Raw genomic sequence first — 27,204 nt, forward strand, 5'->3', positions numbered from 1 at the left:
GCCCAGCCTCAGCTTGCTCCATGCCTGATAAAACACTGCACGCTCCTTCAATACTCCTTCTTTAAAAGGGCCAAACAAAGCAGCAGTGTCTGTGCTGGAATGTGCTGCAGGTAGCGATCTAAGCCTCCATCACCAAAGTCAGGGAGAGGATTAATTTAATGCATGAAGGTTGTTGCTTGGAGGGACTTCATAGGAATGCAAACCAGAGGCCCTCAAAGAGCCCACAACAAAGGGAAAAGCCACGTGATCTCAAACTCCTGGTAGGATGAGGAGCACTGGATTAAGAGCTTGCTCTACCTTGTAGAAAAGGCAGGAAATACTGAATAACAATGCAAGCAAGGAAAAGATTTTGGGATGGGTGTTCCTTTTTTTTTTTGTAGATCTTTTAGAAAGTTCTTTTGCTAGAAAATTGCATTTATGTAGTAGCTGATATGAGCAAATGTCTGTGCAACTTATATGGTCATATATATGTTGTACTTTGTTTCCAGACAGAGTAAATACCTGGTTTTTAATTCCTGTTTATTTCTTGGGTTTTTTTAATTTTTGTCAGGGACACTCCATTGCCATCCTAGCAGTGCTGAGAGTCACGAAGCTACTTGTTTTGACACAAAGTAAACAACTCCCAAACGTGACATGTGCTGCTGTGCTGACTTGAAAGGCTTCATGTGAACTAGAAGGATGATGCAGTGGACTGGGGATGTGGACTGCTGCCATTTTTAACACAGCAGAAAACAAGACTACTCAGGAGTGCAGCAGAGTATAAGGAGCCCTTGCTATTTTGGGAAGGTGATTCTCAGTTAAGCTCTGAATTATGTACTTAAAAGACTGTAGAACTAACAGCAATACACAGAGAAGAAGCAATGTGAAATTCACTAGTCTAAACTAGTGGCAGGGACAGAGCAACTTTCAGTTTTTCCAAGACTTTCCCCCCAAAACCAATAGCGCTACCATATTCCAGCACAACCAGCCTTGCTTTATGTTACCTATCATCCTTATCTGGATTCTGTTCCCAGAAGTCATGTAATTATATGCAATTACCAACTTATTCTTTCTTCTCAGTCTTCTACTCTTGTCAGTCAGATGATGCCATCCCTTTCTTAATCATTTAAATTGTACAGCAGCCTATTTGAGTAACATTGTCCTGAATCTTTTCATGTAAACCTTCTGGACAGTGTTTGAAAAATGGCCTAAATAATCACGGGTGATTAGTCTTCTGTATCGGTTTCCTCTAATTCGCTCTTTCTTCAGCCAAGGTTTGAAACCACTCTTGGCTGCAGCTGCAGTGCAACACAAATGCTGGCTCTGTTGGCACTGATCAGGGGCCGTGATTCCTTTCCTGTTTCAAAAATACAGCTACTCTCATTACTTACTTATCTGTCTGGTCTGAAACAACCTGCAGCGTGAGCACTGGGTTCTGTTTTCAAAGACATTATACAGACAGCAAACTGTGGTGCTTACAGTCCTCCAGCATGAAGAACGATGCTACTCTTAAACAGCAAGCACCTCAAGACAAAGATGTACCAAATTCTACCATAACTTTAATACAATTACACCATTATGGACTTCTAAAAACAACAAAAGAAATGATCACTAGCTTGGCATAAAGTGCTACTATTAATTTGAGATCGACACACCAAGACTGGTTCATGTAACATTTTATTCACAAGTAGAAAAAGTATTACAAAACAGTTTATACAGGATTATAATTTACATTTGTTAAAAGAGTATTAAACAGCACTTTAAGTCCCTAGACATGATATGTGGGCAGTCTGAATGCAGTGACAGTGTATGTTTTCTATTGGCATGTACAACATTGCTTGCCACAGGCAATATACAAAAGACCAATTTGGTTAAATTAAGGAAAAAAGTATATACATAATATACACATGTATTTAAAAAGCACTCTCTTAATTTCTTCCTCCCAATTTGCTCTCAGGCTATCTGTCACTCATTAAAAAAAAAATGAGTATCTTTCTCTAGAGTTGCTGGACAAAAACAATTATACAAAGTTTAAATTCCAATGGGAAAACACACTGTGGCAGATGCTGGCAAAACTTTTGAACATAGCTTTTTAAAGAACAGTTATTAGTGAAAAGTTAAATCTCTGTATGTTCTAAAAATATTTTGCCATATAGTGAAATGCACGTTGGATTTTTTTTATTTATTTACAAAGTATATACAAGGAAGCACACATCTCTTCATGCACATGTAGTGAGAAATAATGTTTTGTAATTTCTTTAATGTATGAAAGTCTACAAAGAAATTATTCAAAACTACTTGTATTTAAATATATACTTGAAAGTAATTAGCTGAGTAATTGTACTGTATAACTGCATATTATTCCATCAGTGACCAAATGATGGTTGGTATTCACTACTTAAAAAAACAAACAACAACAACAAAAAAAATCACATAACTTCTTCACTTACTTTGGTTTGCACTTGATAACTGTTATTCGTGACTTTTGCACACATGAATAATCGCACTGGCGAAGAGCTGAAGCATCTCCCAGCCCTGGCTGCCTGTACTGGCTTTAGCTATTCCTGTGCAGGTCCAGCCTTCTTCTACTGCGTGCTTCAAAGCCAAAGTCTTTCTCCATAATGGATTAAGAATACTGTCTCAACATCTCCGTTGCCACACAAACCATGTGTGGAAAGATGAGTAATATTTATTGCAAATTTGCATCTGTTTTGCTGATTGCTTTACTTTTGTCAAGGCACACCGGGTATTTGAAAGGAATAATTGCTAGAGTTCATCACTGGCAAGTTTGAGCCTGTTGAATGTAATGAATTAGTAGAGGTTACTGGGATTACCCACAGAAGCAAAAACCATTTTAGGGAAAAAAATGGCTGCAAAAAAAAATGATATTATGGGATGTAGTATGACAAAGCACTGTTAAAAAAAATCTTAAAAGTACAGCACTGACTGCAGAGAGTTGATAATTTACTAGGCATATACATAACTTTGACGATTTAATTTAGAGGTAATTTTTTAAAAAAAGTTATGAATTAAGTTTTATATTTTGAAAATTTGAATTGACAAATACTACAGCGAGAAGGACAGAGTGCCATAAATGAAACAAGGACTCCTAAATGAACGAATTAGGTAACCATGAAGCTTGACCCTTAAAAATAATGCATTAATAAAAAATCTTAGTAACAGTCTCACTGTATGAATACTTTCATGGCACACCTGCTATAATTGGAAATTTTGATGTGACTTGATTACACTTATTTCAACATCCAAAATTAAATGCTATAACAACAAGTGCTATATTCCAATACTGACTACCAATTAAACACAATATCCCTATCTATACATCTGACCTTCATTAAACTAAAACTAATTTAAAGCTAATCTCCTGCTATATTTAACAGAACAACGTCACCTCCCATAAATGTAATAATTGGATGAAGGGGACTTTAACCATACAAACTGTAACATGCTAATTCTTTAATTCCCCCCACTAGCTTATTGACTATAATGCAATATATAATAAAAGCTTCAGTTTATCAGTAGGTGATCCTTGCATAAATAGAAATGTTTATTTTTTACATGTTTCAATAGCAGGAAAATTATTTAAAATTAGAACCAGCAGAAAAAAGAATTCTAATGCACGTATAAATCTGCAAACAGAATAACTGGCAACATCTTGTCCCACGACTTCTGACATCTGTAGTCATATTTAAGAGACCCACCTAATCACACTCAAGTATTTCTATTTTTTGCTGTATTTACATACACTACAAAGATCGCTTTACTAGATATTTTGAGAATCTGAGGGAAAAGAAGAGATGTAAAAGGTCATAAATCCACTTTGAGGGTTCTCCTAGGATGCTCTTTGAAGTTTCACTTTACAGCTCCAATACAACTGCTCAGAAGGTGTGAAGTGATGCCATTTTTTTCCAGCTGGTTTTGAAAGCATGCAACACTGAAGACCAGACTATGTTTGATGAGAATCAGCAGAGGAGCATAAGGGAAGGATTCAGCTTTAGTTCTGAGAGAAAAACCTTGGGTTCCTAAAAGAAAGTGATAGAAGAGTGGTTACATAAATTAGTAAATAACCTGTATATACTTTTGTGTTTGACTAAACACTAAAAAAGTAGAGGTATACTTAGTGCTTGCTGTAAAATTCACATGAACCTGAAGACTAAATCTGTATTAAAATACCTACTAAAAAGCTTATATTTGTGTGTACGTATATAAAAATATGCTATATTCTGATTTTATCATGCTATTATTTCTTTTTCAATAATAAAGTATGGACCTGTGCAAGACTCTAATGCATCCACAGGCACTAAAAAGACCATCCTTCCCTCAAAATATTTCAAGACATGAAAGATGAAAGACAAATGGGAAAAAATGGTGAAGACTGAGAGGAAATAATTTTCTTGGAGTCATCCAAGTGGCTACCATCAAGCGTGAAAATACACTTCAGGTAAGCCTAGTCCTGGTCCTGTCCCTCAAACCTGACTTAAATTTCTCCACCAAAAATGCATAGATAATGATCCACCAAAGAGTCCAAATATGGAGAAATTGTACAAAATGAATCAGCAAGGTCTACAAAAGAATAAAAATTAAGAAAAACTTCACCCTCCTGAAAACCTTGATTATTCAAAATTATACACAAATCTCAGTAGTAATACAGGATAGTGCAAAACCATCAAAGAATAGAGGATTTTGAGATGCTAGAAATGTCTCCATACACATAGGAATTGATAGTAAAATTTACAATTCATATACTATAACAACTATGGTGAAATATAAGCTAATTTTTATAGTAATATTTTGAAAATCCATGGTTCCTTTAATCTAGAAAAACTAAAAAAATAATATTAATATTTATTAATATTATTAATAAAACTAGAAAATAATATTAACTGCACATCTCTGAACTTGATACATGGTTTATTGGGAAAACACCCACAAACTTTTGAGTTTTTAAATCTTGTTAGTGTGGAAATACAGTCCCTTGGGACATCATGAGATCTGGGTACTAGCAGTGTCAAGATCTGCAGTCGAAGCAATGGCACTGCCCCTTCCTACACATACCTACAGAATATGACCTATACATATCACCTAATGATATTTGACATATACTAAAATAAAACTATGATAACTGCTATCTAAGACATGGGCAGTCAGTGCCCAGCAATGTTAGTATTATTGTAAATCGTACATTGGGAAAAGTATGCGCCACCCAGATAAGGTTGATATTTTCAGTGATAGCATTAGCTTTTCAGGGTGACATACAAGGTCCTTTGAAGTCAATGGCAAAACAGTTCTTGACTTAGCAGTCTGTTCACTTCCCTTTCATTCCCTTGACAATGTTACCTAAACAATTAAGGCGTGATTTACGAAGAAACAACTACTGCTCTTACATGTCTTCAGAATATACATATTTTTTGCTAAATACTAATTACTTTCTACTTCATGTTTAAGAACAATAAGAAAGTGGCATGCAAACCAAATGGAAGAGGATCAAAGGAAGGCAGTTTTATTTCTGCAGATGACCCAAAGTTTTAATAATTACAGATAGCATCATTTTCTTAATTAAATTTGGTGGATTATTAATATTAGTGGCAACTGCTTCTGTTCCTGTCTCTGTGTACATACACAGGAAAGAGTTTCAGCTTTCCAGCCACAGCCTGCATAACCCTTGAGTAACAGCAATTGTTACCAGCACACATGCTGTAATTTGGGATCCTTTCACAGACTAGTTACCCGATGCTCCAATTTACTTCCAATAGTAGAAAATTCCATTTTAAAAATACAGAGCACAGCTAATACTCAAAATGACATAATGATGAACCAGTAGCAGAGTGACTTTTTGTGATTGTTCCATTGTTACATAGTAGCAACAATTGTTTATCACCTCTTCTCATTTTGACCTCAGACCTGCATTTTCTCTGAGATTTCATTGACTAAATTGCATTTTATGGACAAATTTGTGTTTCATCTGGTGACATGAGAATATGAATGGCATTAAAAAGCATTTGAAATTCTCTTCTCTTTCTACTACTGCTGTGTAGTGACTCCATAGAAAGGCTTTGTAAATATTTTTAGATGTACACTTGCATGTTTTTTATGCTTTGTTTACAATAGGAAAAACAATTCCTCAGTTCTCCCTCATAAACAAGGTCTAGACTCACATAACAGTTTGGTCGTAAGGTCATTTTTTTGTCATTTTCCCTCCTGAAATTCAATGAAAAAATCCCCCGATAAAAACTGACCAGTGTACTGATTTACCACCCCCTGTTCATATTATTTCAACACTAGATTTTGCATAATTACACCTTTCAAATTCCTTTAACAGTTTTAAAATGCTGGATCTCTTGTAGAGGTTTAATTTATATCAGCAACAGTTAAGTGTAAGCTATGGAGAAATATAACCCTACAACTTTTTACAATTCTATTTTTATCTAGCTCTACTTGCCTGGAGCACTCATTCTCACTCCTTTGTAGTTATGTTTTTTACCTCTTTATCAGTCTGTAGAGTCATTTGTTGTTCCATTACACTTTGTCTTTGGCTGGGTTTCAGCAGTCACCAAGTTCTGAAGTGATGAAACTTCTCTGCATGTTCTGTGTTTGGAGATTTCAAAGGACTTTGCAACGTTTCCATCAAGAGACTTAGCTGAAATAAGTACTTCACTTATTTCCTGGTTATTATCCAGCTCAACACTGGCTGCATTTTCAGTCTCAGGGCTGCAGGATTTTGCAGATTCTCCAGCCAGTTCTGAATATGATTCACAGATAGAAATGCTGTCACAACAAGCTGAGTTTTGCATAAGAGGCCAAGCATCTGGAATGTCTCCACAGGCAGAGTGTGAAAGAGAACCAAGGAAAGCAGGAATCATTTCTCCAACAGAATCAGAAGCTCTGTGAAAGCATAAAAGGCACATGGTTTACAAAGAATCCCAGAAAATATTGTCAGTATTTTAATTATTATCATTAGTAATTGCAGATATTTCAAGAAGGTTTACAGGGTTTTATTAATACTCTAGAGACGTTCACCCTTTTGAAAAAGGAATACAGTTTGTTCCTTGTCTGGAAATGACGAAAGCTCTGGTGAACGCTACTGAAGGTAAACACAATGCCCAGAGCCCTTCAGACAGTGAATCCAGGGTTCCAGAAAACAGGTTCTACAGCTGGGGTTGTTTACAGTCAGAAATATGACAAAAAAATATCATACTAGTGTTCAGATACAAACACTGTTGCAAAGAAGAAGGAATTCTTTTTTTTTTCAGTGCATGGGGAAGTGGGGTACTAAGACAAGATATAACAGATTTAAAGTACAACAAGAAAGATGGTTGGGTTTTTTTTGTTTTGTTCCTTTTTTGTTCCTTTTTTCCACCTCAACAAAAACCAGGCCGGACAAATATCTAACAGAAGTAAAAGAAGTAAAGTAGGAGAAGGAAGAACTGCTTGAAACTTCGTGTGTTTGCTTTAAACTTGAATATGCATTCACTTTAGATTTTTCAGTTTGTTCTCTCTAGGCTTCAAAATGTGAAAAGTTTTGCTCCTAGTCTTTTTCCCATGGAAAGGACATAAAATTTAAGAAGGGCAAGCACTATTTTTATTTTATGGAAAATGGAAGAAAGTAGAAGTAGAAACTCAATATTATCTACCTCAAGTGTATTTAGAGTGCATGATAATACTGACATCTGCCAAACTGTTCAAAGTCCAGAAGCGTTTTTCATTATATATACACCAAAAGAAGTATTACCAAAACCAAAAAGTTATACATGTTTTATTTCCAAAAACTGTCAACAGATTTATAAAAATGTAAAGGCTATATTAAGACTGATATGCAGGAATAATTTGTGTGACAAAACTCATCCCACATTAACATGCCTATAAAAGATTTTAAGTAGCCTTACTCATTTCCAAAACATGATGCTTTAATAGCTTTAATATATACACAAAGCATTTTCAGAAAGGAGGCCAAAAGTCAGGACACTGCCCCACAATTGAAGGAAATACATTATTCTGGCAAAGGAAATTGGCATAAACTCCATTTCTACTGGAAGGAACCACAGGATCTTTGATGTCCACATAACATGGATATTACAGTTATTTTTAAAGCCTTAACCAAAAGATTCCTCAAAAAGTACACAACCCTCAATTTGTCAGCCTTGGTGGTATACAAGGATGACTCAAGCTTGTCGGTATTTAAACAAGTTGTTATAGAAAATTTAGATATTTTGTATCTCAGACTTCGGTCACTAAGTCACCTTATATAAACAGTACTTATGAAGAAGCTGCCTCTACATTTTCAGTTACATGTGGCCATAAGAACAAAACAGCTGAGGACCAATTTAACCTTATACGGAAAATTATTCTAGCTAAAAGAAATGAATACATCCTGTGTTAAAATCTGTAACCAGGAAACTCTGAAGGACACCATAAATTTTATATATTTAGCTCATGGCACTGCTGTAGAAATAACTACTACTGTATTTATATTCAGCAGATCACAAGAAAATAAAAGTTATAATCTGATAGAAATTCAGAAATAATAGTTATTTCAAATGTGAAAGTCTAAAGAGTTCCTAAATAAAAAAAAAAAAAAAAGTCTTCATGACACTTCTGAATTGTACCTCAGGACCCCCAGATTCATAGGTCTATGCAGCAGTTTGGTAACCAATAGCAGAAGAGAGGGTCACCAAAGCCTCTAAGGTGCCACAGAGTAAGAGGAAGACTATCTGCTCGTGAGAGAAGTCACTTTTTGGCAGAAACTCATGTATCAAGTCAGCATTTGCAAAGTAATACTTAAAATCAAAGTTTTCACTATAAACCTGTTTTTGCACAACACAGGATGGTATGGCATCAAAATCCCTCACTCCACTTCAAACAGCCATTGTATTTGTATAAATATTAATTTGACTGCATAAAACAATATTTAATGTTTAATAGACATTTGTAAAACTAAGTTACCTTTCATTAAGTGTGGTCTGAGAGTGGAAAGCACAGCTGTGACCCATGCTACAGGTTTCATCACAACATAGTGATGGAATCAAGTGAACTGGTCCTAAGGAATGAAAATATTAAAACTGTTAAAGCTCTGTATAAACTTAGACTCTGTTCCCTTTCAAACTTTAATATTAGTTTGCCAGTTACATTATAATACACGAATTGAGAAAGATTTCTTACTGCAAGGAATGGGTTCCCTATTCCTTTAAAATTGAATTACTTATAAAAGAAAGCCCTTTTCTTCCTTCAGGAGTAATACATATGCCAATCATGAATATCTAATTTTTCAATTATTTTGCTTTTCAACTGAATACATGTGAGAGGAAGCATTCTGAGTTAACCTATTAGGATGATATTTAAGCCTGTGCTCTTGTGTTAAATTATGTATTTCTTAATGTCACAATTGCATCTGTTTGGATACGACTCCACAAAATGGCAATGACTTTAATTGTTGAGGCTGTTCATGTCTTTAGCATTCATATCACATTCTCAGATACTGTCTAGTAAATCCTTCATACTAATTTAAGTCTCAAAGCCAGGTGCAGTGCTATTTTATCATAAAGAAATGACATAGGCATTTAAAGATTTTTTTTTTAAGTGAAGTCACTGGAATGAAAACAGGAAAAAACAACAACAAGAAAACCCTAAATAGCTACTTAAAAATCCTATCTACTTATTGGGAAATTAGCCTAGGACAAAGAGTAGTTTGTAGTTAAAGTGAAATGTCACAACTCAAGTATTAGATAAATAAAGTCACCTTTTAGCAGACCTAACATACCACATGTCTGTGATGTGCTTCTTTGGCACTGGCAACATGTTCTGTGGTCATACTCATTTAGCCGTGGTCTATCAAAACATGATAATTCAGAGCCATTGTAGTGAATGTCTTGTGATCTCAGAGACCCTTTGAACAAAGTGAATAAAAATCCATATCAGTAAGTGTTATCTTTCTTCCTGCTCAGAGCCTTCTGTCTTCATAGAGTGCTTCAGTGTCATGCTATAGAGTATGTTCATACATTTTCCAACTGAAAGGTCCACAATGATCATGTGGTTCCATATAACACAAGCCACAGATTTTGCAACAAACCCTAGAACAGCTGGTTCAACTACAGCCTCTTCTAGGAAGACATCTGCTCTCATTTTGATGGTTTGAGAGTATATCTTATTCACTGTTACAGTTTTTCAGTGTTTAATGATTCTCAGTGATTCCCATCTGAAACTTTCCACACTCAGCTTTCAGCCACTGAGATTTTGTTTATGTTACCTTAAAGAGTTTTATATTAACAGCAGACTTCCTTTAATCACTATAATTGTAGGCCAAGGCAAGCGAGTTACTGTACTTCACTAACTGAAATTTGAATTCACTATGTCTGAATTACACAAAACTCTAAAGCATCTTCTAGGTTAAGAACAATTCTTACAAATGCCTCTCTCAATCTTTTTATTTTTGCTTGTGCTGTAAGCAGTGATAACATCAATCCTTCCTAGATAATATCCTTGTTTGGCATTCAGGGCTCATTAGATGCTGTAAACATATTTTAATACAGGTTTTTTTAAATGATAAAGGAGAACTAGAGTGCTTTTGACTTTTTCTTAATTTAAAGTAAGTGGCAGAAAGTTGTGTATTAAAAACAAATTGCATGGATGAGCTGTTATGGGTTTTAAAAAAAATTACAAATTTAACTGGCTTAGGCACTTAATTCATCTGGAATATGCCCATAAAACCCAAACTGTTAGTGACAAATCTCTCATCTACACTGGCCACATCCATTATCTTGATGACCTGATCTGTCTTTCACAATAGCATGTGATGCACAGATCCTGTGCAGCATCTAGCAGAGTGTGGCACAGAATTGATGCAGTTAGACTATTTCTGGGTATCTACACAGCATTTTCTCAGTAGAAGCTGGAACATCCACACTGAGCTGGCAAACTTGGATGGAGTCTTAGGCTTCTGCTACCTTGATCATCTCAATGCTAAACTTGCTTGAATGATGCAGACACTTCATTTATTTACCTACAGAGAGATCTGCCAAACTAACACCACCACTATATAAATATTATAAAAGAAAGAGTAACAACTGGAAACTCACAGCTTGGTTTCTTCTCCATAAACTGCCTCTTACAATAGATAACGCAAAGAATGAGGAGAGCTAAGAGCACTGTTGCAAGTGCACTGCATATAACAGCTGCCAGAGCAGTGTCTCGAGGGCTGGAAGCAGTTGAAGGGATCTTCACAAGATTTACCTTGGTGGTACCTGAAATACAATTAAATAATAATTAAGGTGAACTGCACACATTTCAGGAATATAGTCACATAAACGAAAGTCTGGGAAATCGAAAAGGTTTGTAGCATAGAAAAAAAAGAATGTTCCATCTGCTAATGTATGTATCATCATTAGCTGATTAGTTGCACATATAAATGGATATGATTATCAGCAATCACATTATGAAAAAATATTTTAAAAATATATCGCAAAATGCGTGATAATGAGTGGAGATGAACATAAACACATTCAGACTTTCCACGAGAATGGAATCAGATCCTCACCACAAAAACAAGGACGTCTGAATGTTTAATGTCACGTGAATTTAATATGGAGAACATTTCGTAGTGTAGAGTTGAGAAAGTGATCCACTAGAGGGAGTCACAAATACATGAACTTCCCTTAAGGAATCTTTCTGGGAACAGAGACACCCACAGAAGTTCAAATGCTATCAAAATTATCATTCTGCTTGGCTGACACCATGGTCATTTCTAGAATCAAACCCAGGATTTCAACTCTACTAATTTTTTTTTTCCTCAGTGATATTTTTTTAACACTAGTTAATACCTCTAGTCAACATTCAACACATTGACTTCAGTAAGGACTTAAGCAATGTTTCCAGCTTTGACAAACATTGTTACCTTTAGGCAGAAAGTGAAAAATATTCTAAAAGGATCAAAACTTTAACTACCACTTAAATTATGAGTAGTATTTTAAAATTAAACTATTTTAAACAACTTATGAATTTGGATAGCCCGTCTATTTCAATCTCCTTTGAAGCCCACAAAAATTCAATAATATGAGAAAAAAAAATCAAACATTGAGTGCTCTGACAGCAAATTTTTAAGAAACCAAAAACTGTATTTTTACTAACTTAAATGCACCTATTTACCCCAGAAGATATTCGGTTAAAACCTAAAGACTATAATTTCCTAAGAAATGGTCCATGCAGTTGCAAATTTAAATTGCGATATAAATGTCAGCCAGAGTATATTAAAACCTCTAATCAAATTGTGCATATGTTCAATTTTTTGATATCTTGACTGCAATTTAATAATAGCAGGAGAGAACTTACTAGCTTGTTTAGTGCAATCAATGGAATTTTACTACTCAGGAATAATTTTCTGAAACAATTATGGTATTTCCTCTACACACATCAAACGTCGGCACCAAAACGTTTGCAATACCATATTGCTTCATTATAATGCCTAGATTGACAAAAAGTAAGCATTTTGAAAATCAACATCATTCTAACTAATCTAATCATAGTCTTTAGATCACTGAACTCCAAAGAAAACATTAGCTTATAAGAAATAAAGAATCCAGAAATTGGAAAAAAACCCTCCACCAAACATATTAGACAAAAACAGTTTCTGTGGCTTATAGTATCATATAGTTGCTGGTACCTGGGGTAATATAAAAAAGTAGAGAAGTCAGATAAAGGCTGTTATACAGAAGACTGTTTGGTTGATAATTTCCTGATTTCAATATGGAGAGAAAAAAGTGCTACTGTATTTACATCTGCTTGAATATTTCCAAATGCCTGTGATATGTACTATTATGTTCCATTGTCACATCAAAGGTGTGAAGAAAAAATTTATAGCAGATATTTTTTATATCCTTTTAACTTGTCTAACTGGACAGAGTGGAGCAACTGGAAAAAGTGAGTGCAATGGTGGGCCACAAATGACTGAGGAACTGAAGACTCTCTCCTGTGATCAAAGTTTGAGAGAGCTGGGACAGCTCAGGCTGGATAAGAGAAGACTCAGGGGAACCTCATCAATTTGTACAAATGCTTGAAGGGAATGTGCAAAGAGGACTGCTAGACTCTTTTGAATAGACCAGAGGCAATGAGCACAAACTGAAACACAGAAGGTTCCTCTGAACATCAGGACACACTTTTTTAGCAGAGGCTGAGGTTGTGAGGTTGACTGATCGCTGGCACAGGTACTTCTCCTCTCACATAATTATTACCTATCCTTCTCTTCAGGTACTTCAATAATTCCTGTTTACTCACAGAGTTAAGTTCTATGACCTGTTTTCCAGATCTTCACTGTTAATTTTAAAGAAAAAGCAACCAGTGTCGAAATCTTTTTGTCATAACTTGAATGCTCTTGGCAGGAGCAACTCAGTCTTCCACAGAGAAAACTTTTCCCTCAGTTTCTAGGATTCTTGCAGCTGTAGTTTGAAGTTTATAGTTTTAGCAGACTGCAGCAACTTCTACATGGTATGCAAAGTCTAGAGACATTTGTGAACAGCAACAAATCTATCTAAAAACCTTTCAATACAGCAACATGTGCTGGCTTTGGTGTGAAGACCAAGGACTGTGCTTTGGTATCAGGTTTTCAATTTTAGCCAACTGCCTGATCTAGTCTCTAGACAGCCCGGATAAGGAAAAAAAAAAAGTTTAAAAACCAGACAACTAAAAAACCTGATCAGAACATCTTCAAAGATTTTTCATACCAATATACCTATTTGTATCAATGTACCTAAGAGGGCTAAACAGTTCCTGGTAATTAAGCCGTCATAATTTGCAGAAAAAAAACCCTGTCAGTTTTGAAAGCAAAAAAAGAAAAAGAGCATTGGAGGTGAAGCTGCTATATTTTTGTCTCTCTTCAATTTGCTCACAATATGTATCTACTTTCAGTTATAATTACATATAACCGAGTCTGTGAAAATGTAAATGATGTATTTCTTTAATGTCCAGCAGCAATATCCAAGCTGGAAATACAGTGATTTTATTTTAAATAAGGATGGATAAATTTTAAATTTATTTTAGCCATCTAGTTATTTAAGATTTGTTTTATTTGGTGAATTTTTTTTTCCTTTTTTACTTGAGCAAGCAATTTTCTATTCCTGAGAATGCCTACCACTCATCTTCACCTTCAAAGAACTTTTTGGAATAGCTACTGTGAGCAGTCCATTGTAGTCTAGTTCTAATTATAATGATAGTGATCTTCCCTGCAGAGACCAACATTTCAGAAGTGAATTGCTATTGTAGAAGTGGCCCGTTGGGCACTGCTGAACTCTGCTTTCAGTGTTACTCAGACATGTCTGCATTTTCATAAACTCTATCTTTCTTTTCACAGACTTAATGGCCCCACTTCAGTACAGCAAGGAGTTGCATTTTAAACTTAACCTTGTACTTACATCTATTAAATAATTACATTATTAAATTTAAATATGCAATTAAACACTTTGTGAATTGGATGCGATGCATTCAGAAAGGAGGGAGGAGGTGGACACTGTTTTATGATTCTGGAAAGTGTGTAAATATTATACATATGTTCCAATATATTCTGTAAATGTGATAGTGCTGAAGAATTATCCAAAATATCAAGCTGTCTCATGCATAATTTTGAGCAGTAAGTCTAAATACACATTTTCCCCTTAATTAACCAATATTACATTGCAATGGCAGTATATGCAAAAGTGTGGTTCTTAAAAGCAAGTTAAGTTTCTGTTAATACAAGATCGCTAAATAGCAGTAACTCAGCTAATACAGAACATATGAATCCCAGCTGTATCCCTGTAACTTCTGCCAATAAACAGAATAGTTGAATTTTCAGCCTATTATACCAAACAACAAGAGAGAGGGCAAAATGTAGAAAGACATCCTTTATCACTTATTTCATATTTATTTTTTCAGATTTTTTTTTTCCCCCCAGAACCCCAATTAGTTACAGTCACTACTGGAATCAGTAAGCCTAAAAGAAACCTTTTTGTAGTAGATCATCCATGTAAAAACAGAACTTGCAACATTGTATGTTTCTTCCATGGATACAAGAAATAGTAATATAATAATCGCCAAAGTTAGGGAGGATAAAATATGCAGTAATATGTTTGGGTTTCTTTCTTAACATGTCAAGTCAATGCTAACCCAAAGAGGGTTTATTTAAAAAAAAAAAAAAAAAAAAGCTAATCCAAACTGCACTTATGAAAGTGATAACATGGTAACATTGGACAGAGTGCCATCTGCTACAATGGCGACTGAAAATAAGATGCAAAAGTTAAAAAGTTGTTAATTCTTGGAATATGGGTATTGCCCTTGAGAGTGGAAAGGAGTATTTGCCTATTATAAAAACTGTTTGCTCGTTACCTTTACATAGAGTGGCCAAACTCAGTGGTATCAACCCTAATTTGACAAGAATTAAAGGCTCAGACATACCCTCAAGTTACAATAATTTAACAAGTTACTGCCTGTCAGCTGAATTGCTGTGGCTATCTGTATGTGTGTGCTCTTGATCCACAGAAAATGCAAGGCAATGTGACTTACTTTGAAACTCCTTCGTTTTGAAAAAAAAATTTAAAAGATGTTTATGCTCATTTAAAAGTAAGAAAGCAGTAGGTCTACCTAGTCCTAAATAAGCAAAAGGATGTATTATGTACAGACTATTCAGACACTACATGTATAAAATCTGTATATATAGATAAAATACATGTGTAATATATATCACTGAGCACTAACATCAACTGAAAGTTGCCCTGATACTTCTGAGTCTTTACAAAGCAGCAGATTACCTCCCTTCTCCTAATCTTTCAAGTAGGAGGTAAGAAACTTTATTAAACATTACTGCTGGAGACTGTGGTAAACAGCGAGGACAGTCTCCCAACATCTCTTAAAGGACAACTATTTGCGTGTATGGCTTACACCCAAAAGTTCATCATGTCAAACCACATCTTTCAAATGTGCTCCAAGTGCTAACTTTAAAGCCTTCAGTCTCCAAGTTAAGGCCTTAGTCTGTTGTTGTTGTTTTTTTGTTTGTTTGTTTATTATGCTGGCTTTGTTGTTTTTTGGGTTTTTTTTAATGTACCAAAATCCCTAGGGGAGAAAATGACTGTTCAAGTATTTATCTATTGTTTGGATATCCTGAGAAATATGCTTATAAACTAAATTCTTTGAAATTTGATTTATTCATTTCCAAGACCATTTCTCTTGCACTGCGCATTTTCACAAAGTCCAGCTGCTGACAGCCTTTTATGTTTAAAATGGCAAAGCAATTATACTATGTATGTGAATTTAAAATATATATGAACTCCACAGTACTGGATACACATCACTATGTTTGTAAGACACAGACAACCTCTACAACACCACAGTCATCTAAACTACATATGAGCACAAAAGCAACATTGTTTCATACACAAAACTTTCACCTTTGAGAACTGTTTAGCCATTTGAGAACAGTACTACATGAGCAAAAAAAAAGAAAAAAATTACAGGAAGTGGGATAAAATCTGTGTCACTGCTGAACTACATATTCTCCCCCACAACCCCCCAACATGATATTAATATGAGAAGACACTATCTCTCCCTCATAAATTGGAAATGCTTAGCATGATCTGGTGGCATAAAATGTATGTTGCTGTTAATGACTGTGGTGGTTTCAGCAATTGTGTTTCTGACTTTTGCTTTTAGAAACCAGCTTTACATCTCTGACTGTTGAGAGTGTCCAGTATCTGTTTTGCAGAAAATGCAACTTCCTTTTCAGGTGTTTTCATATGTTAAATCAATGTCACTTAAAACTTAGGTCAGAACATATGAGACAGAGCAGAAAACCTATTTCCCTACATCCCTTCTAACTTGTACTTTTAACCGAATTCTTTTTCAGACATCTTTTGCAAAACAGAACGTGGTATTTTAGGCTATTCTCTTGTTCAAATCCAACTACAGAATGCATCCATCCCACCCAGGCTATGAAAGTTGCTTTATCTTTTCAACTGAAAATAAAAGCAGCAAGTATCAATTTGTATTCTGTATGTGCAGTCCCATTTAATCTTAAGGAGTACCCAGTTACAGAATAAAAACCACCTTGTGCAATATTTGAGTCAATTAGGCCTGCTGATGACAGTTACTGCTTGTATATACACTCTATCCCTCTCCATTTTTAAAACTCTTATTCGAGACATTACCCGCATAAGCAGAAGAGGAGTTGCATTGCTTAAAAGCACAGCATTTTCAAGTGGGCAACTACTGCCAGTACCTATTTGCTAAGAGAGCAGAGGGAGACCATATACCCTTTAGAATCTAACTTATATTCCCTAGTTAAATGACAGTGGCATGTATGTAAATCCAGGAATAACTATGCCTGAAGGCTGTCTCTTCAGCCAACAGAGAGTAACCTACTTCTATTAATCAAAAGTCTAATTGAACAGAGTGAATCCCCTGCATACAAGTTACAGATCTGTTCCAAAAGGTTCAAACAAGATCTCAGAGTTGCTGTGTGATGAGGCTGTAGAGTGGTGCCTGGATTGGTTTTCAGTACAGATGAAACATGACAGTGTGGAAAGCTCTCTCCTGTGACCACGACTGAGGTGCTGGTGGGGTTAGCTATGCCCACCCCGGGCAGGGAACATCCCTGCACTTCCAGCTACACGCTGCTGGAACACTGTACGGATTTCAACTGCAATTGCCACATACTCCCACAATTTCTGAAATTAATACAGTACCTCAACTATTTCCTTCTTTGTCCTGGTTCAGCTGTGATAAACACACAGGCAGTATAGCAAAATATTGCATGACAACTGCAAGCCCTGTATCATAAATTTGTTGACACAGACTTCAATAAACATCACTGATAGTATATGCAGTGCATTTTCAAGAACTATGGCTTTTTTTCTTGCTTTAAAAATGCTTTGTAAAGATAACAGTACTCAGCTATCTTCTGTTTGCAAGCTGGATACCTGTTTTGTCATCAAAATAACAGAGTATACTGTGATAATTTTCACTCAAAAAGTTTCTACAGCTTTAGACAATAGGAATTGTCTATTCAAATAAATATATAAATAAATGATACATTATGAAAAAATACTATATTTGAATATCAAATTAGGTGCAGGATCATTTCCTTATTTTGCTCAAAAAACAACTCTTTGAATTGGCCAAATAACTTATCTAGTCCAGAGAGCTAGATGTTCCACTAGCTACAAAAAAATTCAATAAAATTTTAGTACGTTCCCTTGTTGCTTCCTTGCCTACAATTAAAATTTGAAATAACGGTACAGAAAGTGAAATTCTGATGGTTGGAGACATCACCACTCTTCAAACTCTAATATACTAACATTTTTTTGTTATGAAGAACATAAATGCTAAGGAAATTCTTCCAAGTATTAGAAATTCCACGCAGAAAGAGGTGTGTGCATGCGTGTTCAACACTAGACAATTTATTACATTTTAAAAAGGTTATTTCCAAATTGAGGGAATACATAAGAAATAAAATACAGATAATTCAGAATAATCTAAAAGTCAATGCACATGCAATACTGATACCACTGTATTTTGGTATCTATTTTGAAAAATGACAAAGGGACAGGGCCTAAGTACGTAAAAATTAAGCTCTAAAATCTGTAATTTTAAAATCCAAATCTATCTGAGAAGCTAGAGGCCTGTATTAGGTCACATACTTCCTATACAGTGTGAAGAAAAAGTTGAACATGGAATAGAATCTGAAATATCTGTCATATGAGTAACACAGTGCTTTATGCTACCATGATCAGCCTATAGACATTGAAACCTGAAGAAGGATACTCAGCTTTGCTCTTCCCAAAAATTACTCAGAGGTAGAGAGCAGCTTCCATCTCTCCAGCTCTCCTGAGAACAAAAAACTCTGATCTTATTTTAAAATTAAATTAAGGAGGGAGAAATCACAAGTATGGCTTGTTATGCCTTTCAGATGCAACTCTTGAAAGAGGAGGTAATGATAGGGTTTCTACCTTCTGAAAAAGCTTAAGAACTCTTTGCCAAGAAGTTTAAGATGGAGATTCAATTGCCCCTTCTACCACCTTCATGGAGATTGTTTTATCCACTAGGCTATAAGCTGAGCTTGGTAAAAGCTTATTTCTTCTCCCCAGTTGAATTTGCCCAGTTGTAAAGCTTTTGCAGAAGTAGTAATGACCCTCTTTGCACAGCCAACAGTCATGTGAAATGTAGAATGCAACAAAATTAAACAAACAAGACTCAGGCTTGCTCACCACTTATGTTATTCCTGTTTATAATTATGTTAAATATCACTAATTTACCTTAAATTCATAATGGGGAGAAAATAAGTCTGCATTATGGAGAACAGAGTATGTTTATGTAATTAAGATTGTTTTATAGTACTTACACACCACTGAGCTAAATTATGATTCTGAATTAAGATGCATGTTAAGAGTTGCATAACCAACCCTACTAGTATTTTCTAAGATTTTAATGTTCAACTTTGTAATCTCAACACCTTTTAAAAACTCACTTTTTTTAGGTAAGTAATCTAATACATGGGATTAAATATAAATTGTCATAATTTTATAACATATGGCCTTAACACCTTTAGAAGCTGGCCACGTATCCCCAGCTTATTGTACTACTGCAAGTGTCATTAATGTCATGATTTACTGTAGAGAAAGTTACCTGCTGTGCAACAGTAAGCATGCACATGCAAACTGTATTACAAATGAAAAAGCTGCAGCTTTGACGTCAGAAATAATAACACCTTATAAACAGCAGTTATTAATTCACCACTTAAAGCTTTGGGGATAAAGTCAAGTTATACAGAACAAAAGGTTGCTGCACACAAGATCCTTGCTTCGTTATATTACTTAATCCAAAACATAACATCTCCCCTCTTTAACAGAAGTCAATGGGAATTAGTCATAGAATATAGAAGCTACTCTGAAAGGTTACCTTTGGAAAGTCAAGCTCTATTAGTGAGATTCATCTGACCATAGCAAACATCTGCTCCTGAGGGAGTCACCTCAGAACTTTCTCGAGAGGTGCGGGAGAGGAGTAAAGAGGGGTAGGAGAAAGGCTCTGTTGGGGTGTAATTAGCCTGATTTCTTTTAAACACCTCCCTTGATCGTTCATCTTCAATGAATACAGAATGAACTTAGGATCACCACCTCATAGGTGTAGCCATTATATACTGCCACAGTCAAGGAGGCAGCATCCTACTCTGGTTTTGTCAAGAAAGGAAGGAGGAGTTTGGGTACTTTTGACTTTCTCTGTTTCAGTTTGTTAACAGACATTAGCATCTGACATCACTTTAATTGAAAAGATGAAAGTCAATAACAACTACAAAATTTGTAACATCTGCTTTACAGCAACAGAACCACAGAAAAGCCCAGAAGTAATTAGTACCTCACTTTCTGCATGGAATAAAAAATAGAGTGTAGCAAATAAAGTGAGACATAGAATTAGAGGTTTTGCCTATCCTGTGCTTTAAATGAACAAAGGCCCAGTGGGAAATAATATGCAACAACATAAATAAAACCTATATCACAGTAACTATATATGAGGGAATTTTATTATGGTTGCAGGCCTCAATTCTGGCATATTCTGACTTTATCAAGTTTTCTTAGAATATGGGCTTTGGTTTGTAAGAGACATTTCATCAAAAAAATACGAAAAGTATTCTTATAAAATTTTTATTTGTGTTTCTATTTATATAGCAGGATTGAAAAAAAGTATCTACACTCTAAAAAGTAATTTTCCTTTTTAAATTTAAAAAGGAAAATAAGACAAAGATCAGATTTTAGGGAGTCGGACACAATCATCCAATGTTGAATTGCAGTTTTCATTGGAATCTAGATGAAACTCTTAACTATAGAAGTCTGAAAGTCTAAAGACAGAGCTAGTCAGAGCTAGTCACCCTAGGCTCTCTTTCTAAAACAAAGCCAGAAACAGAAATCTCCAGAGAAGTAATTACTCTGAAATGGCTTGAAAGACTACTTAGTGTTAGTCATTGAAGCTTACCTTATCTGGCTTACCTGAACTCCTGAAGTACCTAATTCTCAGCACTGATTGGCAGTTTGGTCTGACAACTTCAGGGATAAGTATTAACATTTATATGCTCAAATTAGGGTGCATTAATTCCATCCTAAATTTCCACATGCAGATAGGGCAGCTATAAATTACATTCAGTAATATGCACATCGAATTATACCACTGGACTTAAATGAAACTTTACTAAATCTGGTGGACACAACCCTTTAGTTAAGAAAGCTGTAACAAAGAGCTCTTCTTTTTAGGAAACAGTGACAGGCTATACTTCAAAGGCACATGTCACTGCCCAAAATAACATGTAAGATTTCTCAGTGTTCTTTGTAAAAAAAGGATGTTGGCAGTGCACTGCTTTAACACAAGTGAACCAGTAAGAGTGAGAATGTGTGAGGCCTATCACTCACAAAAATTAAAGGTGAGGAAAGCAGAGGACAACAACTGGAAGGATACAAATTACCAGTAGGTACACTAGGTCCTTCTTCCATAAGGCTGCTTCCAGCTCATGAGGTGTTGGTTTATAACGAGCCATTACTGCTAAGGTCCTTAGTGTGCAACTCTTGCAGTGCATTTTATCCTCTTTCCAATACATTCCAGTCCTCCAGGCATTCCAGTCTTCTGGTGTGGTATTTCAGCATTCTTTTGCTTGAAAATGATTGTCCTAATAGATAGCCGGTGGCATGGAAAGTTTGAGCCTAGATGGGTTTCCTGTTTTCTACTGTATTTCTTTAAAACAAGACATTTAAGTGAAACACAGTTTAAGCAACACAGAGTCACAGAATCCTTAAGGCTGGAAGAGATCTCTAAGATCCCTGAGTCAAATAGTACCTACCAGCTCAAACTAGAATAAAAAACCCTGCACACTACTTTGCATTTGTTTAGCTGTATTTTATATTCACATGCCAGTCACAGATTGGACCCTCTGTATCCAAAGCCATAACAGTCAGAATGAATTTATACTGTAGGTACCGAAACTCAGTATTGTTAAAGTGGTGCAAATGCAACCATTCCCAGAATTAGCTGGGTGATTAGGAGAGATAAACCAATATTTCCAGTCTGAACATAGTTTTAAAACATGTTATTAAATTAATATATTTAAAATAGTTTAATGCTTCTGTAATTAGAAAATGTCTAAAAAAATATTGAAAAGCTGTAACCACTACTTATTTTTTTCAGATTATCCCTAAGAATAATAAAGTAAAAACTTACTGAAAAAAACATTTTGCAGCTTTACTGCAATGCATACAATCCTGGAATAATTTTGATCACACTAATGGGCAAGTTAAGTAAGAATCTTGCAAATCCACTTCATACAACAAGCAGATAATTGTTTATAGCCACTGCAAGCCTGGGCTGAAGGGCTAGCCACATTAGTAAGTACATGTACAGAAAAAACCATAGGAAATCGTACTTATTCACTACAGGTCACAGATTAGTTCCTTCTCTGTAGCTCAGGAATTTCAAGTTCACTTTAATCTAGCGTAATTGAGCTAACCAGCTCTTACATTAAAAAGTAATGATTAAGTTAAATTTCTTGCAGACATTCTATACCTAAAACAAACATGCAGTATGCCTCTGGCAAAGAAGGATACTAATTATAGGATTGACTCATAAGATGAAAGGTTGCACAAGTTACTACTAGAAGTTAAAGTATGGTAAACTGGTTTGAAAAAACACATTGAAATTCTCATACTTTGCAGTTGAGAATTTCATTTTCCAACTGTACTTAGCAGTGACAAGAAACAAAACTAAATATGCTTGCAAATTGCTTGTTCATATTCCAGATGAACAAACTAGAAGTGAATACTGCAATTACTTCATCATTCTATACTACAGATTTTTTTTTTAACATAATAAAAAAAGTGAGCTCTACAGTGAATTTTTACTACACAAAAACATGCAAAATTAATTATTTTGGTCACTCTCAGTTTTCTTATATAAAGCATGGTCTTAAAATGGACATTTGAAGATTCATTGCTTGACTTCATCCTTAATGCAACAATTCATTCCCTGATTTACCAAGAATCATAAAAGAAACATATCTCCAAGGCTCCAGACATCTGTGGGAAAGGATATGCAAGTTCAAAAGTAGTTTTGTATTTCAAACGGAAGCTTTCACTGGGATTAGCAGATAGAGTTGCCAGCTGTGAGTTAGAACAAAGATACAAAATATGTCCTATATGTTGCCGGCTACTAATTAGATACAACCTTCTGAAAGCCAGATGGGCACTGCTTATGTGAACTCCTATTATCAGCTGCAGGAGCTTGTGATGTGAACTCATGAAATAAACAAAGTTTGATTCAATTTATTTTAAAAATCACAAGTTGACATTTCTATTTTCAATTTAAGCTATACATTTTCCACTATATTGTAGTGGAACAAGGAATGCATTTTCAAAGACATTTACAGTGGAATATTATGTTCTCTCCGAAAGACATAAATACATGCTTTAGTTGATAAAAACATACTACATACAGAAGTAGCATGCAATTCTCATGCTGAAACTAGACAGCCAATGCCTTTCAGTGCAATTCAGCTTGGTCAATTATCACCTCAACTTCATATGATTTACTTAAAGCTTTACTGGATTATGACCATGTGTATTTTATATATTACATTTTCAGAGATTATGAAAAATAATGTTGAAAAAAGACATTTCTGTTCCTATTTTATTCTATGATTTCCATCTGTATGATGGAAGCCATTTACATTACATCTACTCACTCTGAAATTCATTTAATATTTATATTGCTTACTGAGGGAGGGACTGTTAATACTAATCTAGATTTTATATTAGGGGAGATAATTTTTTCAAAGTTTCAGATGTCTAGTATTCAAATTTTTCTGTTCCTTCCCCCAGTCATAATAAATGAGCACTTCTAGGAAGTCCAGAAATTATAAGGAGTTTTACATTCTTTTCCTTTCTGTACATTTTCTGCTGTAGATAAATGTGGTAGGAGCTTATGCCACAACCTTCTTATCTCAGTAAGTGCACTAATGTCTCTCCCTCTTCACTACTAGTTCATTTCATTTTGTAGAATCAGAAAACTCTTTGTCTGAGCAGCATGAATAGAAACTAGTCATCATGGTCAAAAGGATTAAAGAGGGATAATAAATGACAACAGCATAGGATACACTCTGTTCACCTAGGAAAAAAAAAATAAACCCCCCACAATTCTAATCTTCTAATGTATCTTAAGAAGTTTGCAATAACACTTAAATTAAACAATCTGATATTGCCAAAAAAAATCACACCTATGGGCCATTGGTAACATTAAGCATACTTCAAATGTGTAATAGTTAAAAGCAATGGAAGACAAATTTCCTACTCTCAGAAATCCGGCCTTCTGTGGCCAGGAAGGAAAAAGCAGTTTCACTCCAAAGAATGCTCAACTTGCTAGGAAGGAAAATTCTTTTACAGATCCAGAGACTAGTATGATGCAGGCATTAAGAAAATGATCTACATGCTCAATGACAACCACCAAATGCTCTGATAGGTGTTCAATCAACAAACCCAACTCAGATCAATCCAGATAAATCCAGAACTTCAATGACAGGGATGTAGAATGACAGGAGATGTTTTGACTCTCAGTAAGAAAACACTTGCTATTGATAGCCTCTTATAACCTCAGGAATGTCTGTGAGGGTCAATCAGCACAAGTGTGGGACACCAGCTCATCAGTTTTGGAAGAGAAAACCTTATGGCAGCATGCAACTTCTGCTACATCACAAGCTAGCATATAACAGCAGGAAAGGACTAGGAAAGAACTAGGGTTTTTTCTTTGGTATTTTTTCTCTGTTGCAAGAGCTACAGCCTTCCTTCTTTAGTCAGCTAACAACTGAAGTAGTCATCTTCATGAGTCAGAAAACATCAGAAAGACAGTAAACTCTGTATCCTTATAAAGTACCAATATCTTAACTGGCATGTTAAGATGAAAACGTGTATTTCATCTCCTTATTTACCACTTAGTAGCACCAACAGTCTTTTGCATAAAATGTATATATATATGATTGCTTTTGAATCAAAGGAAAGAGTATTATTTTTACATCTTCGTAAAAAAACATAATCTTTACTTTTACCAGGACAAAGTGAGGTTACAATATTTACTAAAAGATAGTTAATTTTCATTCTTGGTGTATCAGTTCAGGCTTCCTTCTTCCATTGAGTACCAACTCAATCAGAGAGATTTCACATACAAGGCCTCTTCCCTATGGAACTTTCTACCTAGATGTTGATCCAGAAGAATGTGTCACAATCCATCTCCCACAGCCTTAATTACAGAAACCTGCTTGAAATCAATCTAACAAACCACATTTTTTTCAAAAGAGAAGTCGCATACTATAATTACCATACGTAGTAAAAGAAAAGGTTTAACAAGTTTCTTGAAAAATGTCACACTGAAAAGGACTGTTCAAAGCACATAGTCCTGTAAAGCCTTCAGAAAGAAACAGTACCAAGACATGCATTAAAATCCAAATTTTGTTTGGCTTTGTTACTGAACCATACCTTGGTGTTGCATACGGCACAGAAATATTTATTTGTATTTGGTCTTTTTATACCAAAAATATTTTCATTTTAGAAGTATGAGTATGAATATAATCAAGAAAAGACAAAAAGAAAATATTTTTCTGAATTAAACGGAACTAAACCCACACCAGTTAATATAGCAAAATGTCTTTTAGTGATTCTTTTGTGCAGATTCATTCCCTGAGGTAGAGGATTACTCATCATGTTGCATTAAGCAATACATTAAACTTTTTCAGTTCAATAAATTGCATTTTAGAATCTGTTCCTGATGCTCCACTGAATTTACAATTACAAAGTTTGACCCCATTACTCATAAAACAGTCTCTAGAAAACTATGGCATATCTTTATTCCTGTTGATCATACTTTTTATGGCAAGAGAGAAAAAGAGAAAAAAAAGATGAGAGGTAAACTTTGTCTGTTTACATTTTTCTTCCTTTTTTTCATATGCATTCATTTTTGCTAAAATTCGCACAGCCTTTGCAGAGTCATATTCAGCTTTTAAAATTTTCATTGGATGTTGTCAACAGTGGTGCTAATGCAACCATTTAGGATTTGCTGGGTCAGTCTCATCGCATCTAATAATACAAAGGTAGCGACAAGCAAAACAGTGGACTGCCCATTATTTGAGATTAAAGAGCAGAATAATTGAAATAGAAAGTCTGACCCAGTCACCTGTACTTCACACACATAAAGCAGGAAGTAGTGACGAAAGTTTGGTTGATTAGTCAGATAACAGTTTAAATGGAAATTCACTAATTTGTAGCTTGAGCTTTACTTCTAAAACAGAACTCAAATTCTTAACTATTTGAACAGTTTCTATTCAAGAAAACACAGTCTTACTGGTATACTTCCATCAGCATATCCAAATATCAAAGATAGCAGATATGATTTCCCCTCATTTTAAAAAGCTATGAGTATCAAATTGGAATTTATTATTTAACCATGGTTGCAGTGCGAATGTGAGAATTATGAACAATGTAATTATCTCAACAAGATACCTTAGAACAACTGAGCTGTATTGTGACTTATTCGAGACGGCATGAAACTATGATTGCAAATAGGCATGGACCCTTCAGTGCTAAACACACACAGTGCTGGGAACCTACCTGTGACAGGGACCTACTTCTGATGTAATAATCAAAGAGTAGGGGCAAGAAGCCAACACACAGTTAGTACACATGATAAGGAAAGAATTCTGGACTCAAAGAAGTTAACAAAGAAAGGACTCCCAGACATTATCTCAACTTGCTCTGCTGAGTTTGGCATCAGAAGACACCACAGAACAGATTGTTCAGAGATAGGTGACAGACCAATTAGCTTGTAGATCCTGATGGTTTCAGTGCCAGCTGGACATACAGCTGCTCAGTGCTGCAAAAGTCTTCAGATGACCAATGAAGGATACAGAAAGATTTGTAGGTGCTTCCTAAATTCCAATTCCATCCTGACCAGTCCATGCATATGTACTTCCATGGCACTAAGGAGAAAGTAGGTAAACCATAGACCTTTTGGCCTAAACTAAAGCTGTAATGTGTTAAGTCACTCAGACCCAGAATCAGTGGAACACTTCTGGAGACCACAGGAATGCCTGTAGGTCCCTTGAACTTATAAGTGTTTGCACAGTTAGGTAGTTGTCAAGCAGGACAGTTGGTGATGGAATTTTTGAGTCAGAATCCTTGGCCT

General features: G+C 35.2%; 1 protein-coding gene across 2 annotated transcripts in view; it reads right to left on the minus strand.

The window, feature by feature from the left end:
* Positions 1-1,629: 1,629 nt before the first annotated feature.
* The window catches only part of TNFRSF19 (TNF receptor superfamily member 19), a 59,513-nt gene continuing 33,938 nt past the window's right edge, over positions 1,630-27,204 (minus strand). For both annotated transcript variants that reach the window (XM_027884227.1, XM_027884235.1), the window contains 5 exons: positions 11,067-11,231; positions 9,752-9,877; positions 8,938-9,031; positions 6,479-6,879; positions 1,630-4,019 (listed from right to left, as the gene is read on the minus strand). In XM_027884227.1, coding sequence (XP_027740028.1) covers positions 6,486-6,879; positions 8,938-9,031; positions 9,752-9,877; positions 11,067-11,231 — 779 coding nt within the window. In that variant the 3' untranslated portion in view covers positions 1,630-4,019; positions 6,479-6,485. The remainder of the gene's footprint in view (positions 4,020-6,478; positions 6,880-8,937; positions 9,032-9,751; positions 9,878-11,066; positions 11,232-27,204) is intronic.

The sequence above is a fragment of the Empidonax traillii genome, unplaced genomic scaffold (genome assembly GCF_003031625.1).
Source record: "Empidonax traillii isolate 1590-97213 ecotype Southwest subspecies unplaced genomic scaffold, ASM303162v1 scaffold9:size3134949, whole genome shotgun sequence".
Lineage (NCBI taxonomy): Eukaryota > Metazoa > Chordata > Aves > Passeriformes > Tyrannidae > Empidonax > Empidonax traillii.